Raw genomic sequence first — 18,501 nt, forward strand, 5'->3', positions numbered from 1 at the left:
TACCTGCAGCCACAGGGCAGCCTGGAGGAGTGAGGCTCCCTGAAGATGCAGAGAGCAGTGACTTTGAGGCACAGCTGAAGGCCTGAGCTGACCCAGTAGGGCCCAAGCAGCGAGCTCCTGGTGCCACAGAACTGCTGGCTCTCCCTCTTCATCACCAGGATCAGCACCACGACTCCAGGGAGCACCTGCCCTCCCAGCCTCATCCTCTCATCCCATCCCACACCATGCCTTCCTTCTCTGCTTCTCAAACACAGCTTTTTCTGCCTCTTTGTAGAGATGGAATATAAAGAACAGAGGTCCTGGTTTCCTTCTAGCTCTTGAACACAGGAGCCCTTGGAGAGGATCTATTTTAAGAGAGGAGAGCCTTCCCACTGCTGCAAAGCGGCCCAGCAAGGGCAGGCTCAGTGCCGTGCCCTCCAGTCGGGCTCTTGAGACACCTGCTAACAGCCACTCCAGCTGCCAAATGCTCCTCCAGCAGTGGCAGAAATCAGTGCCTCCACGACAAGCCCTGGCAGGATCCATGGGGAAGAGGGGGGAAGGTGAAGCCCTCACTGCTCATGGCACGGGTGGCAGCGATGCCACCTTTTCCCTGGAGTGGGCAGAAGCACCTGCTGGGTAGTTCAAGATCCCTCAGAGGCTGAACATGTTGTGCTTTCAATCCAGAGGGCTGGAGAAGCAGGAGGCTCCCATGGTTAGAGCTGCCCAGGCTCCCCTTGCTGAGGGCAATCATTTTTTCCTCAGTATAAAAAATCCTGATTTTATGTCAGATGCACACGGCAGGGCAAGATCTCACAGAAGCCACTTGGCACATTTTGTTCTGTGCTTGGAATCAGAAGCCTTTAGGTTGGAGGAGACTTTTAGGATGATGGAGTCCAACTGTTAACCCAGCACTGCCAAGTCCACCGCCAAAGCAGCCCCACGCTTGTGCTCCAGGGTCACATCTCATCTTGGAAAGCTCCAGTGTGCCCACTCCAGCCTTGCCTGGTAGGTAATTCCCTGCTTTTTTGATTCTTCACTTGGGAAGGTGCTTCTTGACATCTGTTCTGAATTTGATTCTCCTCTATTTAGGTTTTATAGCCCTTTTTCCTCTCCCCTTGGTAATTCAGATGATATTATCCATATCACTTGAGTTTTTAATCACTTCACCTAAATTTTCTTATAATCAGCTTTATTTTTCCCTTTCCATATTTTCTTAGTGGTGGGTTAAGCGCCTTTATCCTGATTTCCCCTTTCTACATGGTTATTTTTTAGTGGTGCAAACAGAATTTATCACACTTAGCAAATAATCTGTTAAAAGAGAGTTTTAGCATATAAGCATTCTGATCCAATATAGATCCACCCTAAAGAAGACTTTGGACCCCAGTGATGTTCCTCTCACCCCAGAATGCATCCAGCAAGCTGGAAGAAGAACAGACCTATCCTCCAGGTTCAGCACAGTGATGTAGAAATGAATCCTGCTCACAGAAAAGCTGCAAACCTCCATTGAAATCAGCTGTTTGTTGCTCTCACATATACATTGGAGAGTGTCTTTAAATTCCTCCTTGTCAAAACCATGCAAGCCCTTGGTGTGCCCAATTTAAGAGCTGGTACCTGTTCCAAGCTCTAATGGCTGCTTCAGGGAACAGAAAAGTGAGGCTGAAGGCTACAATGTTCAAAGCTGCCTTAATTATTAGAGCGTGAGCTTCCAAATCCCTTGAGAAGCACAGGGAGTGTTGGCCTCAAAATTCACGGTGTGCTCAGAGCAGCCAGGGATCCAGGGAGTTTTGGGGACATCTTGACTGCAGTCTGTCTGCCTGGCTCCACCGGCCTTGGAATGAGTCCGATTCATTGCAGCAGCTCTGAATTCAGAGCAGAGGGAGCAGACAAGGCTCATTGCCTATTCCAGCCAGAGAGACTGCAACAACATTTGTGGTTTTCGTTTTTTCTTTAAAATAAGGTTACTTGAGTAGACAGCCAGGAATAGACACTGTCTCCTCGTTCCTATACTGAGCCCCACTGATAATTATACACAAACTGTCAGGGCTGCTTTGGAAAAGCAGTGCTAGGACTAAAGCAGCCTGACATGCAAAGCTCTGCCTGGAGAAGTGGTGTCCTCGATGACCACCAAAGTCCAGCAGGGCGAGCTGGGACCATTCAGGCCCTGCACAGTGAAGCAAGAACTTTTTCTCTCGGCCACTAATGTTCCTGAAGGTTGGGCAGCCTGGCCAAGAGGGGCATGGATTCATATTGCTCTTGAGGAAAAACATATTCCTGTGCAAAGGAAATCTCTGGATGTGTAGCTGCATCTGTTTGCAATGTGGAATGTGTGAGGCTCCCTCCTTGCTTCATACTCTGCTCCTGTATTTATCCTCCCAGCAAGCCATCACTGCCTCATCTTCCAGGGCTGTGCTTCAGCTTAGACATCAGCAATTTCCCCTGCCACGGGCAATCAGTGAAATTACCTGATTTAAGGCCAGAGGAGTCAAAAATGTTACACTTTGGGAAACTCTTTCCACAGCTTCATTGCTTTTGCACATCTCCAGGCTGCAGATGGACCCAGTCACTTCTTCCATTTTGCACCAGACTGGAGGAGTGACCACTGGTGATGGCACCACTTTCCAAGCAGGACCCTGAGCATCTTCCCCCAGCATCCAGCTTCAGCCACCCTCTCCTGCCCTGCACTGCTGGGCTCTGTTTGTCCAAAGTAAATTCAGGCAGATTTCCCTGTTGACCGTGGGGATTTTGCTTGCTCAGGTGGATCACCATTTTTATTTTATTTATTTTTCTGCTAAAAGTCTGTTTTATGCCTATAAAACCCCAGGTCAGTCACACCACAGGTAACTCCCAACCAGGGCACAAGGATTTATGGATGTTGGTGCTTTCTCTTCATTTCTTGGGAGGGATGGGGAGAGGGCTGGATGCTCTCCCACAGAGACAAGGTTTGCAATTTCTTTTTAAAAGCCTGTAATCATCTCAATTCTGTGAGCTATTCAGGCATTTACATTGTTTTTCAGCATCTTGAGTGCTGGCTGGAAGCAGCTCCAGGGTTTGGGGAGTGCAGCAGGATGGCTGTGGGGGGCTGTGCTGACAGGCACCCCCATACTGAGCAGAGGAGGGCTGTGCTCCTGCCCACAGGTGAGCAGGTTCCTCAGCATTGTCTTTTATCAGGAAAGAAAAAAGGGGGGAAAAAACCCCAACAAATCAATTCTGTTCACATGAAATATGAGCTGAACTTCAACTAATAAACACCGAAGAATAAAGAAATGCCACGAAAACAAAAGTCCTGTTGTGACACAGCCATGGCTGAAGTTCATTCATTTTTTAGAGATTGTTTTTTCTTTTCTCCTCCTGGCTAAAAAATGAGATTTTTTCAGAAGAGAGAAAGCATCACCAGCATACAAACACATATCAAAAAAGGAGCTGACTTTCCCTGCGGGTGCAGCCATCTGACACAGGACACAGTGTGGACACAGAGACCGGGATGGGAGCTCCCTAACTCCATCCCCATAGTGGCAATGTCTATCTGCAGCATCTGGGAACCCCAGGAAAAAACCTAACAGGCTCTTGGGTGATATTTTTCCCCATTTCCCCCTATGCCATCCCTCTGGCAGTGTTTTCTCCCCCTAACCCATGCTGTGAGGCTGGCACAGCAGCAGGAGCATGGAAAGCCAACTCTTATCTCACTTATGACCACTTAGCAGGAGAGGAGGTATCCCACTGTGGTATTCACATACCCTCTGAACAGAGAGAGACTTGGCTTTCTCAGAATTTCTCCTGAGAGAAGCTGTGAAAGAAGCAGAGAAAAGAGAATAAAAACAATTGCTGTTCCTGGTTATTGTGCACATGTGGAATGTGTTATAGAGATTGTTTACAGAAGGTGATTGCTGGACTCGATTCTGATGATGGTGTTTTGGATTGACCAATTAGGTCACAGCTAATTGTGAAAGAGTCCAGCAGAGAGTCACGAGTTTTCCTAGTTAGTGATATTTCTTGTTAGTGTAATATAGCTATAGTATAATATAGTATAATAAAGTAATTAATTTGCCTTCTGATATCATTGGAGTCAGAGCTCATTCTTCCCACCAGTTGGACACAGCATTTTTCTATATCCCATAACCATTCACCTCGCAGGCACCCAAAGGACTCCCTGCTTCCCATCAGCCAGCCCTGCAGAAGTTGCAAGGACGAGATGCAGCCCTTCACAGGAGTCAGCCCTTGCCCTGAGGAGCTGCAGTCGGAGGAGACCAGAAGGCAGGAGAACACTGATTCCCTCAGTCCATCAGTGCCATCTCGTCTCCATGCTGTCATGCCATCTGTGGGCTTTATCCCAGGAACTCCTGTCACATCCACTCCCATTAGCATTTTTCAATGCTCTCCTGCCCTTTCCCAGCATCTGCTGACCAGGTCCCTCTGGTCAGCCCTGCTCCTCACCCTTCATCAAGGCTTTTCATTTTCATGATGCTGTTACCCACTTTTGCTGCACTCTGCCCTGCAGCAGCTCAGCGCATGAGCTGCAAACCAGGCAACCCAGCTCGCTAGCAAAGAGAGCTTCCAGAGAGGGATTGAGCTGCTATTAATTTATCCTATATTTGTTTTGAAAAGATGCCTGGGGAAGGTACACCATTTCCCTTTCCAGTTAGAGCTTAACAGCCACAGGCTTTCTCCTTTCTCAGAAATGTAAATCCATGTTTATTTTGCATGTACTCGATCGATCCCCAAGGCATTGCATCCAACAGGCCAAAATCAGAGCTCTGTCTCCACCAAAACACTTCAGGAGAAAGAGGAGAGGGAGACATGCTCTACCTTTACTAGAAGAAACATCTATTTATTTGGGACCAAGGCAGCTGCATGGAGTATAAATTATTTCAATTGGTAAGCCCAACAGGACTCAGTCCCTCTTAAAGCAGAGGGAAGACCTGGAACATCCATTTCCAGAGTGATCACTGAGGAGCTGCCAGACTTCAATTCCTACGAGGCTTTTCAGAGGGTTTGATCATTCAGGATGGTTTCACACATACAAAATACTAATCTACCTGCAGCACCAGCCATAATCTGCTCTCAGTTAAAACTTGTGCAACTCAGTTGAAGCCAATTTGTGAAGCAAACATTTAATTTAGTGAGCAGACTCACAATCCTAAATTTAAACATATGTCAAGCCAGCTAGTGGCTTTGTTTTAATTAACTCTCAAACTTTGTGGCTGTCATTTCTTTATATAAATGAGGATTTTCTGCCAGGGGCAGCCTGTGAGCCTGTGTGCATCCCTACGAAACCTCCTGCTATTTCACAGCCACTTTTCAAAGAGCTCTTGCAGAGGTAAGGAGATGTGGATGTTATTATAAGGGTCCATATGGCAATACACTGGCACTGCAGCATTAAATCAGAGGTATTGTAGCTTTCCAGCCTGGATTCTCACAGTACCAGGTAATGTATATGTAGCTTTATTGTTGTACAATTTTAGTGGCTATGCATTATTCAGGAGCAGCCTAAGTCTCTGCACTGCCGGAGGTGATTCAGCGATGATAAAGGGAATACGCTTTGCTCTAAAGGCAGGAGTGAAGGGATTTCACGGGTCGCTATCTTCTCCACCCACGGAGGAACAATGGAAGCGTTAACACTTCTGGTAAAGAAATCAGCTGGCGACAAATTCTCATCGATAATTAAAATGAAAGTGCAAGCTGCCTTAATATGTAGTTAGACTTAGGAGCTCTAACCTGTTCTCTAAATTAAATCCTTTCCTTGATAATTTGCCTCTCGCAGCAGGCGCTGAAATCTGCTAGAAGATGCCATCTAGTGGGTTATGGAAGTTTACTTAAGTTTAAATCCACTTGCTGATGTGGGGCGAGGGTGGCAGGAGCTGCAGGTGCTGGGGTGCAGAACGGTCCCGGTAGACTTTTTGCTGTCGCTCCAGGAAATTTCCCTGCGGGGGTTTGCATTGGGAGAGAACTAATATTTATTTTAGCAGCGCCCAGCAGGGCAGGGGGCTGTCGCAGCTTTGCTGTTGACACAGCCGAGCCCCACGGCTGCTGTGCTGGCGGAGCATCTTCCCGATACCGGGGCTGCGCTCTTCATCGAGGAAACGGAGCCGCTCCCCAGCCTTGGGAAAGCTCTGCCGCCATTGCTTTTTTCCTAAAAAAACCCTTGCAACACTGTGCTGTGACTCTAAATTAAGTCGTTTTCGTTGTAGGTGAAGCCACTTAATTGCTGTCCGACTACACAGCGTGTTTTTTAAGGCGAAGCAGGGATGGGGATGGATTTGGAGCGATGCTCTGTCGGTGTGGCCGGCGATCCATCTCCATCTCCATCCCTGCTGGACACCGGCTGGTCCCCCGGCTGATGTGTGCCCGTGGGGCGAACCCCAGCCCTTTGGGGGCCACCCGGGCCCTTTGGGGGAGCATTTGCAGCCCTGAACCATCAGGCAGCTCCCAACCCTTGTCCCCGCTGCCGTCTAAAGGGTCCCTCTCTGATTAAGGCGTTTTAAGCCAATTAACCACCGCGACTCCCCGCCACCGACGGCCGGTGCCAATCCCGCTCCGGCGGCGCACACCCTGCCGTGCCGCGGCATCCCCGGAGCGCCGTTCTTAGAGAGTCATTAGCGGGGAGTCATTAGCGGGGAGTCATTAGCGCAGGGTAATGAGGGGGAGCGGGGCGGTGGGCGGGGCCTCGCGGGGGTGGGCGGGGCCTCGCGGGGGTGGGCGGGCTCTGTGAGGCCCCGCCCCGCGCGCGAGCGGAGCGGAAGTGCCGGAGTTGCCGCCCGGCGCCGCCGCCGAGCGCGGGCGAAAGTTGCGCTCCGGGAGCGCTCCGGGAGCGCGGCGGGGCCGGCCGGACGCGCTCCCTGCTCACCCCCGGCCCCTCGGCCCCATCCCGCTGCTCAGCCCGCGCCCCGCAGCCGCTCCCATGCGGCGGAAGCAGAAGCGGCTGCTGCAGGCGGTGGGGCTGGCGCTGGCCGCCCTCGTCTTCTTGCCCAACGTGGGGCTCTGGTCCCTGTACCGCGAGCGGCAGCTGGAGGGCGGCGGCGCGGCCGGCGGGGACGGGGCGGCCGCCGCGGGGGCAGCGGCCGGGGAGGCGCCGGTGAGTGAGGGGGTGGGAGGGCTGAGCGGCCCCGGGTGTGCCGGGGAGGTCGGGGGGCTCCGGTGGGAGTCGGGGGGCTCCGGTGGGAGCCGCTGTCGCGCCGGGCGTGTGCGGGGCTGGGCGCGACCCTTCCCATCACAGAGACCCCATAAAAGGAGGGGGCGAGGGAGGGAAGCCGGGTGGGCTGCGGTGGTCCCCGGGAAGGAGCTGGTTTGTGTATCCGTGCCTGCGGTGGAGCGGGAGCGCGAGTACTTTTTTGGCAATTGGCGGGTGCGGGGACGGGAGGGTCTCCTTGCCTTTTTTTGGCTGAGCGTGGTAAGGGAATAAAGCAAGGTGTTTGCATCTTGCGCCAAAGAGTGAGGAAGGGGAGCTCGTCCCAGCCGCGCGCAGGAAAGAACGGCAGCTCCGTTTCCCGAGGCTGTGCCTCCGTGCCATTTCTCTTTACCTGCCTTGGAAGGGTGTGGGAAGCAAACATCACCTGTTACTCTGCGTCCCCGCAGAGCTCCGGGCGAGGGCTCGCAGAGAGTACCAGGTGGAGCTTGCGGATTATGTCAGCGGAGTGATGCTCCTTTGGGAAAAGAGAAGCGGATAACTCGTCCTGAGAGGCAGAGGATGCCCGCCGGATATGTGGCCTGAGGATGTTGCAACACATGGCTGCATTCCTTTCTTGTCCCACGGGTGTAGTAGTAAATTTAACAGCCAAACCTGTCTGTGTAGTGTGTGAGTTAGGAAGGCTTGATCGCCCAAATTAGACGTTTGGAAGCACAGTTCAGCTGCACTTACTTTTGGCTGTGTAATAGCTTTGTCCCCTTCTGGGTTTAGCTTTGTGCCATTAAGAATGATTGGGACTTGAAAGCTTGAAATGTCATTGTGTAACTATCAGTTCAGCTGCCACTCTAAAAGGCTCCGCTTGTTCAAAACCACTTAAAACTCTTAGTAGTCTAAATCTTTCCTTCCTCGGAGACTTCCTGCTGTAACTGCACCGTAAAGGTGGAGAAACCTGCTGTGACAATTTCTGCTCTGAGGGAGAGAAGGCTCTCAAAGAGCTGTATTCAAACTGGGATTGAGCTCTTCTTTCCCCCAAGAAACGCTTTTTCAAACTCAAGATTTTTAATGTAAGTCTGAATAAAACCATGCTTGTGTCCCATGCTGTTGGGGAAAGGGATCAGCTGTTTCCTGTCATAAAACATAAATTTGCAGCAGATCCTCAAATCTGTGCATAAGTCCTTTTGACTTGATCACACAGTGATCATTACATGCCTGGAGTTCCTGATGCTACTGCTTTATGCTTGCATTGCTGTGGGATGCAGGGAATCTTTTGCATGACTGGTAGAAGTCAAACCCTGCTCCATAGCTTCACATGTTAGAGCGAAATGAAGACCTTTGTAAAATCATGTGTCATCCAGAGGAAACGAGGAGAGAGTTGGTCATTATTCTTAGGAGGTTTCAAATTGGAAAGTTGGCTTTTGTGGTTTTGGTCTTCCAGAATTGTCCTTGTACTGTAGGCTTTGGGTAGGTGTAAGCCAGGCAGTACCTCTGCTGATTTCTGTGTCCTTGCAGTGTTCTCGGTGTTCAGCTATCCTGAGCTGCCCGTGTTGTACACAGTGCCTGCTCCATTTTTCTTTATGTCTCTGTAAAGTATGGCAACTGTCAGTGATTTGAGATCTGCTTTTGTTTTGATGGTGTGTGGAGCTGGGCAGGAAACGCCTGTGCAGCTTGCAGGAAAATTCACAGTAAAACCTCTCTGCGCTTGTGTAAATCAGAGTTGCTGGGTTTTAGGCTGAAGGCTTCATCTCCCAGTCTAATTACCATGGAGTTATGGGCTGCAGGGGGTCTGTGAGTGAAGATATATTTGTGTTATGTGCTTATTTTTTGAATGATTTGGCCCTGCAATGATAGCTCCAGTTACACTGAGCGAGGGAAAACATAGCCTTAAGGACAACAGGCTGTCTTGGTAAAAATATTTTCAGATGAAGCAGAATAAAAACAACTCAAATGTGATTTTGTTTTTCTGTTTAGTTGTGTGGGTTTGTTTTACTGTTGTCATAGAGGTATCTGCCAGCTGACTGCAGAGAGTTGTTTGGGCATCCTCACAATCAATGGTTCCAGCCTCCCTTCCTTGGTCCCGACAAACATTCATCGGTTTTGTACTTAATAATCAACTTCAGCTTGAAAATGAATATGCTGTTTGTCTGCTTGTTCCTGAAGCTGTTCGAAAGAGCTGACTTCTTAATACAAAAACTCCAGATGATAGGAGAGAATATAATGAAAAAATATTCAGAGCAGTCAGAAAATATTTTCTTCTGTTTCTGGCTTTAATTTGCCTTTTTGTGCAGGCTAATCTTTGAATTGAGGACATTTCCTATGTGCTTCAGAATTGAGCTTTTCAATGAAATCTCTGTCCAGGCTCATTCTTTCTCTTTAAATGGTGTCTGCTGTTGCAGTCAGTAGTTTTATCCCTCAGAGTGAAAGCAGAAGAAGGGGGAAGGTTTTAAGAAACAGCTGAATTAAAGCTGTAAAACAATTCCTAGAACCTTGTCTTATTGCTAAAATTTTGAAGTTTGAAACCACCCAGGAGTTTTTGTTGTCTGTCTGTGCTGCGTGTTACCTTCAGTAACATGGCAATATATATCAATATAGGTGATTTGGCTTTATTTAATCTTTCTAGTGCCCGAAACAAATGTGTCAGAAAATTAAGCAATCAGAAACAATGTAAATATATTCTAGGGAAGATTATTCTAAATGGTTTCTGCGGAAGTGCCTAGGCAGCTAATTGCTTCTGTATTTACATGTTCAGGGGAAACATTATGGTGGCTGAAAATAGTGTCTTGCTTTAATAAGGAGGGTAACTTATCTGCTCTTTCCTTCTGCTTTTGGGTTTGCTCTTTTGCAGCTCTGTGGGTGCTTCTCCCTCCACAGAGGAGAGGTGGAGAGAAGTCATCAAGGTCTTGGCCTCAAGGTCATGCTTAGAAAAGCTGAAGCTCTGAGTTAGTCCCCACTTGACTGCTGTGTGCTCAGGAGTGGCCTCTGTCACTCTGTGCAGTGGCTCAGCAGAGGAGATGATCTGGGAAGTCCCTTTTTCCTGGGGTGTGTAACAGGTCTGGCATTAAATGGGGACGGTGGCATCGTGGGACTGAAGTGTTTCTGCTGACAGCTTAGAATCTGCTCTGACTTCGTGACTGTGCTGTTTGCTCATCACTACGCGTGTCTCAGTGTGCTCACGGAATGCAGATTGACTTTTCTGTAGATTCATCTTTTTCTTTTTTTAACAACTATTCAATAAGTAAAAACATACGATCTGTGGGTGTGGGGGGTAGGCAGAAGCAAAAGGAATGCAGCTATTCTTTTGTCTCTTGGATCTCTGCTGTCTGCCTCAGAGGCAGCTGAGCATCCTCAGCCCAAATGTTTAATTGATGTGGAGGTAGCTTTGCAGTGTGTAAACCCTGGATGAGTTAGGCTGTGGGCTGGTGGCTTATGTGTGGACTAATGCAAGTGTTTATGTGGCTTTCAATGCTCTGCAAAGCTGCTGCTCTGCTCTTCTGTGGTCAGGCTGGAGATCTGCACTGTGTGAAACCTGCTGTTCTGGGAATGTGGCTTTGAGCTCGCAGAGATACTGAGCTTGAAGGTTTTTCTTTGAATTGCTGGCTGAAAGCACTGTAGCAAATTAGCTGCCTTTCGTGGCAGTGCGTTTTTATCTGATATGATGAATGCTTTATGGAGTCGCCCTGTAGCTTGTTGTAGCAGTAATTTGTGCTCAATAAATTAACTCGGGAGCATGATGGAAGTGTATAAATCACATCAGTGATTGTGTGGTGCCCTCTGCTGCCGGCCGGCCGGAGTGATGTGGGGTACACCCTCCTGCTGCTTCCTTGGCAATCAGAAACCAACTGAGAACTTGGGATTGAAAAATGCCTTGGGATGGTGCTGTTGGAAAGTTTGAGGTGATAAACTTTGGCTTTAGTGCCATTGAGACTAAAGTTTCCAGCCAGCATGGCTGAAATCGCAGCCCTGGGGATGACTGAGTGGGGAGCGATGCTGCTTTGCCTTTCAGGCTCCTGCTGCTCGTGTCCTCCTCAGCTGAGCAAGGGGATGGGCTTTGCTCTTCTGACAGCTGTGAGGTTGTCAAGGTTTGCCAGCATTGTGGTGTGGTTGGCAAAAACTAATAAGGAAGAGGGAGCCTGTTAAACGTGGGGAGAGAGGAGAAGGGTTTGGGAAAAATTAGAGGAATGCCTGTTCTGCTCTCTGCCAGCCAGAAGGGAATTGGACAACCAGCTTGCTGTGCTTCACAGCTTCTCTGGCAGGTAGACTGGTCGTGTCCTAAACCTTGCTGCTGCTCCTGTCTGAGGCTCTGCTGTGTTTGCCAGGCACTCATCAGCTGATGTAAAGGGAAACTTTGAAAAGCTTGTTTTTGTAAGTGTAGTGTAAAACAATTGGCGTGTAAGGACTGGAGTGTAAGTGCTACAGCTGAACAAGCCTGTTTTAGTTTAAGAGTGACTGATTGAATGTGGCTACTCTGAAGTTTATCACTTCAGTGAGTGCATTTGTGAAACGAGCAGGGTTTCCTGAGCTAGGTAAGCGTGACCTGCAGTTGTGAATGGCAAAGGGAGCTGAAGTGAAGTGTCTGAACCATCTCACAGCTGTAAAGTGAGAAGTGAAACTTGAAAATAAATTTATAAAGAAACCGAAGCTTTCAGTGGCCTTCACTCAAGGTCTTGTTGTGGTGATCTTTGTTGTAATGGCAACACAGAGCTGAATGAACGAAATGGGCTGTATTGTAGGTCTCCTATGCTGTGTGAAAATAAAGGTTTCTTATATTTTGTTCTTCATCATCCAGCAGGTCTTTCTGTTATTGGAAAAATGGTTCTATTTCACTGTTCAATCATGCTCCATATGCACTTAATTGCTGCAATGGTGACCTTTCTTCATGCTAGGAAGATTTCTACTGCAAAACTTTTTGGCTGCTGGCATCTGGACCACGCTTTAGGTCACTGGTGAAAACCACAATCATGTGGTGATCTCCAGAGCCGTGTGTTTTTCCTGAAAAAATATGAATCAAATTGCAAGAGACAACCAATGTAAGAGCAACCACAGTTATAGATTTCCTGGCAGATTACTACCAGATATTTGACTTGCGAGGACTGAAAAACTAACAGTTACTTATTACCAGTGAGGAGGGTTGGTGAAATTAGGCAGAAAAATGTTATCAACCAGACTTTGTTATATAGTTCCACCTTTCACTCCCTGTTTGAATACAGGTGCAGAAGTCACTAGAAAAAGATAAAGAGCTGCAGTTTCCCTTCCTGTCACTCTGTATTTGCTTCCTTGGGGAGGCAGCTGTAACCTTGCTTACCCTGTGCAGGAGCAGACCCTGTCTAACTCTGAGGAAATTGTATCCAGGTGTTAAAACAAATCTGCATGCTGCTCCTGTTTGTTGCAGCCTTTTCCAGTGCCAGGTGAAGGCAGGCAGCCTTCAGCTTCCTTCTGGGAAGTGCAGAGCTGGTGGGGCGCTTCGGAGATGGTAGGAGGGATTCTGCTGTCTGCTGGAAATATCAGCAGAAGAAAAATTGTGCTGCAGGAATTTGTTTTGATTGCCCGTGAAAGCAGCTGTTTCAACCTGTGAGCTTGTTATCGGGTGGGTTTTAGTGGAGCTGTCAGTGGTAGGTTTTTATGGAGTGCGCCTCAACCGGAGTGCGTGTGCCGAGTTCCCCGGTGCTTCAGCACAGTGTAAATGCTCCTGTACACAAAGCTGCTGTGGGATTTGCCATCAGAGGACACTCTCTTTCTCTAGTGTCCATCCTGCTTCATGCTTCCATCCTGTTAACTCTGTGGAGTAACCCGAGTTAACAGCACTTCTGTTCAGTAGTAGCATGAATAATGCACAATTCTGTGTACACTCAGGGAGAGAGGTGGCTGCAGTGACTTTGTGCATCAATAATTTTTTATTAGTAATAGGTCCCCTCAGGTCAAGTGACCTGAATGTGTGTGTAGATTTTTTTTTTTCTGGATCACCGTGTATAGAAGACTGGAAAGGCTGAATAGATTAAAAACTGTCTGCTCTGATGGCAAAGAGACATTAATGATTTTAGTACTCATTCATTTAAATATTTTTTTAATGTTGCTTCAGTCAGACTGAGCTAGATTGGGAATAGTTACTTTCTGTTAATTTAATTTGCTCTCTGTTCTTATTCTGAAATCAAATCAGGAATAGCCTTTCTGCTTGACATTTGTACTTTGTCTTAACCTGATCTCCTCTCCCTGGACAGAAGGATTTTGGTCAGTCCTAATGCAGTTTGGCCACTTGGATATTCCTTCTGGATACAGCTTGGTCTGCGATTCCTCTGCTTCTGGAGAGTGGTATAAATGACATTCTATCTTGCCTTCAGGCCCCAGGTTGTTTGCAGAACCAAAAGCTGTCGGTGGGGATTTTTAGCAGTTCAAGGATAGTGTGAATCTGTTTATCGTGTTTCACAGACTCCTGAACAAATTCTGGTGCCTGAGTCACTTTCAGGAGTGCAACAGTGTGATGCTTAATTTCCAAATCCAGGGATAATAGCCCCCATTTTCTAATTTTAAAAGTTCATGTTCTGCTTTCAGACTGCTTTTTGTCTTGTTGAAAAAACTTTCATATTCTCTGTTATCTCTTGAAGAGTGTGCTTGTGGTTTTCCCTTCAGGTCATGACTTCTTACAGCTCAGGGAGCCAGTAAGTGCTGCTGGTCCTGCTTTATTCCACATGAAACCTGGCCTCTCAGTGGCAATGGTATCTTTTTTATCAGTGTAACCAACACCCGTGGTGGTATTTCCTGCATTTGTGTTATCCTGCATGGGTGATGGATAGGCAACAAGGAATGGAGTGTTTATCTACACAGCTTTGTTAAGAATATAAGTAGTAGTGGATATCAAATTATGGCTGACTTGTCAGACTCTGCCTCTTTTGTTAGATTTACAAGGTCTGGCAAACGATTGGAGAAAGCTACAGATCAGTAAATCAATATGAGCACAAAGAGTTGCCAGGCAGCCCTCCTTTTCAAATGCCTGGGTAGAAGACTAACTTCTACTGTGTCTGAGATCTGCTGGCAGCTCTGCACCCCCTAAAATACAAGAAATTAGTTGTTTGACATGTCTCCTTATTGTTTTTTGTATAAACTTGATAAAGCTTTAACTTGCAGCTTCAAAGATGGGAGGTCTACCATTTTTTGGTCCTTAAGTTTGCTTTTATTTCAAAGTAATTGCCTCTCTCCCCTTTTGCAGTTCCTCCATTTTCTCTAATCTTAGCTCTAGGTTATAAGAGAGCTCCCTAGAGCATGTATGTATAATTAAGGCTTTTAAACCACAATTACAGTGGAGCATCAGCGGTGCTCTGGTGTGACCAATATCCAAGGGAGAAACTTGCTTCTGTAGAAAAGTTGTGATTTCATTACAAACAAAATCTCTCCTGTCTCACTCACAGAGTTCCCTCTGATACTGCTCCATGCCTTCCCACTTTGCCAAGTTGTCTTCCTAAAGCTGATGACCATTCATGGCATGTCTTCTGCAGCTCACAAGAATGAAAAGGTTTTATTTAGTCCCCCTGTCATTTTCTGGAAACACAGGCTGCCAGCTTTACTGCAAATCATGTCCTGCATGAGTACATTCAGAGGGTTTAAAATGGAAACCCTGTTTTAAGCAAACTCATGTAACTCGTGTGGATATTTTGATTCTTTCTTTGGCCAGAAATAGAAAGCAAAGGAAGGGAAGGAGGATGGTGTCTATGAAGGCTTGACTGTGTTGTGCTGCCCAGCTTGGTGGAGAAGCTCACTCTTAATGTCACCAAATCAGATGACTGTGTCTTCCAGTCTCAACGTATTAATTTTTCAGCTTTAATACCTTTTTCCTTCACAGTTAGCACAAGTAGCAGAAAGCAATTTCTAAAAACTCTTTCAAAACAGTGAATGCTGACATCCTTCCCTGTTAGGCTGTAAATTGCTTCTGCCCAGAGGTAACTAATTTCTGATCAAAGCATCTCCCCTCACCACTAATGAGTATTTCTCATGTGTGTGCCATGTGTAGTTGATCCAGTGGTGACCTGACACCTTTCCCTGATGTAGCTTTCAAAGAAGAACTTGTCCTGTTCTTTGTGGTTGCAGATCACAAAGCAACTGCTGAAGTGGAACTTCCAAAAGGTACATCAAAATATATATTTTTTTTAAATACACAGAAAATGCAGCTGTTTACTGAAATAATGACCAGCAAAGGGGTTAAATTTCAAACAAAAAGAACTCATGTCTTAAACTTGGATGCCTGTAAATGAATCCTGTTTTCCTGCTGCAGAACTATTTGGTCATAAAAATAAAAGATTCACAGAATAACAGTAAATCAGTTTGTCTTCTGCAAGAATTTTAATTTTATGGATGCATGAAATTTCTTATTTGAATACTCTCCCTTTCAAAAAATCTGGTTAGATTTTGTCTTTGTTAGTCAAGGCCTTGTGATGTTTTGGGACTTCACCAGATCTTATCTGCAAACACTGTCAGCTGTCCCTCCTCCACACAGAGCTGCCTTGCTGCAGCCCTCCTGAACAACTGGGGTTTTTTACAAGCTTAAGTTCTATGAAAAGTTCTGCTCTGCTTGATCCCTAAAGCCTGAAATCCTTTGCTTGCAGCTATGTGTGCAAGCTAAGGGGACTTTTCAAAGGAAAGTAATTTTGTTCTCTCTCTGCTTATGATTATTCAGAAGATCTAATATTTTAAACCCCCGAGTAGCCAGTCTTGGTTTTTTCTCAGTGCAAGATCACATAGGCTTGTTTTTCTGTAAGTTGCCTTTCCTTGTGTTCAGATTCATTTGGGAGGTTACTTTTACCTAGTTGATCACACTAGCAAGGAAACCATTTTTCTCCATGATAGCAAAGAACTAGGGTTTTTTTCCCTTTCTTGAGCTTCTCTAATGTTTCTCAGGCTTCAGATGGAGTCCAAAGAAGAAATGTTCACAGGGATTAGTAAGCATGAGCTATTTCTTAATAAATAAAACAGGTGAGACAGAGTTTGAGTGTTCTTAACACTTAGACCAAAGTTTTCAAAGATGTCTTAGAGTATGATGTTCCTTTGAAAAATAAGAGTCTTAGTGACTTTGATCTAGAGTATGGTATAAAAATAACCACAACCAGGACTGGCATCCCGTAAGATTTCTTTTTGTTTGTTTTCTGGGGGTTTTTATAATATCTTTAAAAGAGTAAGCAGCTTCTTCACTTCTGGCCAGACTGACTTTAATCTTAACTCTGCCTCTTTGGAAGTGCCTCTCTTTAGAGACTGTAATTTCAGCTCAGATAAATACAAGCAAAATATATTCCATCACTGAAGAAAATCAGAACACCAAAAATGAGATAAATACTGACATAATGATGTTGTAAAAGGCTTTCATTGGGCAAGTAATTTTCTGTAACATTTCCGAAGGTCACTTAAATTTAGCCTGTCCATCCATGTTAGCCACTGTGTAACAGGCTTATTCAGGATCTCAAAAAGAAGTGGGCCTTGTGATTATCTTCTGTTTTCTCATTTATCTCCCTGGTGGCCTGTTGCCAGTGTTTTATGTGTGATAGCCAAGTAAGAAGGAATAACTCCTTTTTTCTACTCCTGCGCATGTTGGTTTTGCTGATCCACCAAATACACTCTGGGCTGTCACTTCCCTTTGATTCTCAGGCTGTGGCTTACTGTGTCAGAAATATTTAAAACTCCTATGGATATCTTGCTGCTGCATGCTGCCTGTTGGTTTTTGTTTTTTATTATGTGTATGTCTGTTTTGGAAACTGATTCAATGTACTAATTTAGCCTAGAAAAAAAATCTCCCTTCAGAAAACCAGCATCTGCTCACAGGTCTTACTTGCAGCAGTGAAGAAGTTATATTGGTACAGTTAAAGTGTTTGGAGTGAGATTTCTCAACATTATTTTGCTTGCTTGGTACTGAGGGCATGGAAGTAAACTGCAAAAATATCTGCAAAGTATTGGAAGACCTGGGATTTTTATGTAGAAACTGGCATAATTGTATCTGGTTATGTGTATGGAAACCAGAGAACTATCCAGGTTATCATTGTTGCTGTTACAGTTGATTTTTGGAAATGTAATTCTTGACCCATTGTGCCCCAGATTGTTACTGATCATCAGATGTGAATTGTGTGCTCTGCTGATGGGGATGTGGAAGATGGGAAGTGTCTCATCTGCAATGTATGAAGGTCCTACTTGTGTTGTCCTTGATTTTGACTGCTGCAGAGAATCTGTGTAAAATCTCTATAAAACATAACAAGTTTTCATTCATTGTACTGTCATATTTTCTGCAAATAGGAACTTGGGTCTGCTGATTACAGAAAGAGAGTCCTTGGCAAAGCAATTGCAAACTAACAAGAAAGTGTCTTGAACCTCAATCTGTGCCAACATCCTTTTCCGTGCATCTTGGCCAAAGCTGTTATCAGCATAAACTGATACTGGTCACCCTGGGTGAAAGGCCTAAGCTGTGGAAACTGATGGTTTATGGCTTTTCAAGTGCTGATATTTTTATAAGTGGCTGCTCCTGGTAGAAATGCATCTGAGAAGCTATGAATTGTCATGAATGTGTGAGCAGAGAGCACTGGCATTGCTGATAAATTAGCTGGGAATTGTCAGTTGTGTACTGGAACTCAAATATTGGCTTAACCTGAAAATGTGAAATTAAATAGAAAAGAACAGATTTTCTCTCTGGATACTTGAAAACAATAACAAGTCATGTGAAAACTTGTTTTAGAAATTATTTCTAGAGGGTATGAGTTTTGAAGCCTAATGCAGTGAAGTCTATTTTTATAGTCCTTGAAAACAAAACCTGACAGACCATATTTGCCAGCACTTATATTGCTCTGGTGACAGTGCTTCCTTTTAGAGCATGCCAGAGGAAATACTCTGTACTGGAGCATATGTCAGTGATTAGTGGGACCAGTGCTGCAGGATGAAGTGGAAGAAATATGATTGTGTGAAGAAAAAGCTGAATGGACAGAACCTGAGAAATGTAGCGGTTTATGGTTTAGGGTAGGAATGGAAAATAGTTATTTTTAGGGATATCTGTATGTAGCTGACATGCTGTCTTCCAAATCACTGAGGTTTAACTGAGGGGATGACTGCTGTCTTTCCCTCTGTGTTTCCCTTAATTTCTTCTTCATGTAGAAAACCGTTTTCCCTTTGAATTGATCACTGTTTGTGTTATGCAGGTGTTACATAATGCAGGTATTTCTATGCTCAGGGTGAACTGAAAACCTCAGGAAGTGAGAGACTTTGGTACCCAACTGTTTTTGTGAATTTGTGGATTTAAGGGTGAGGCAGAGATTGATCCTCAGAAACCAGCTGAGTCTCTCCAGCCCTGACATCCTGGGTCCAGAATTCTTGCCAGTCAAGCCCATGAGATGTGAGCTCGTATTTGGGTTTGGGGTGGGATTTGTCAGCTCCTTCTCCCCCCAGAG

General features: G+C 45.9%; 1 protein-coding gene across 1 annotated transcript in view; it reads left to right on the forward strand.

The window, feature by feature from the left end:
• The first annotated feature begins 6,694 nt into the window (after positions 1-6,694).
• The window catches only part of GALNT10 (polypeptide N-acetylgalactosaminyltransferase 10), an 80,826-nt gene continuing 69,019 nt past the window's right edge, over positions 6,695-18,501 (forward strand). The window contains exon 1 of the mRNA XM_032750800.3: positions 6,695-7,048. Within this exon, the coding sequence (XP_032606691.3) occupies positions 6,875-7,048 (174 nt within the window). The 5' untranslated portion in view covers positions 6,695-6,874. The remainder of the gene's footprint in view (positions 7,049-18,501) is intronic.

The sequence above is a fragment of the Taeniopygia guttata genome, chromosome 13, assembly GCF_048771995.1.
Source record: "Taeniopygia guttata chromosome 13, bTaeGut7.mat, whole genome shotgun sequence".
Lineage (NCBI taxonomy): Eukaryota > Metazoa > Chordata > Aves > Passeriformes > Estrildidae > Taeniopygia > Taeniopygia guttata.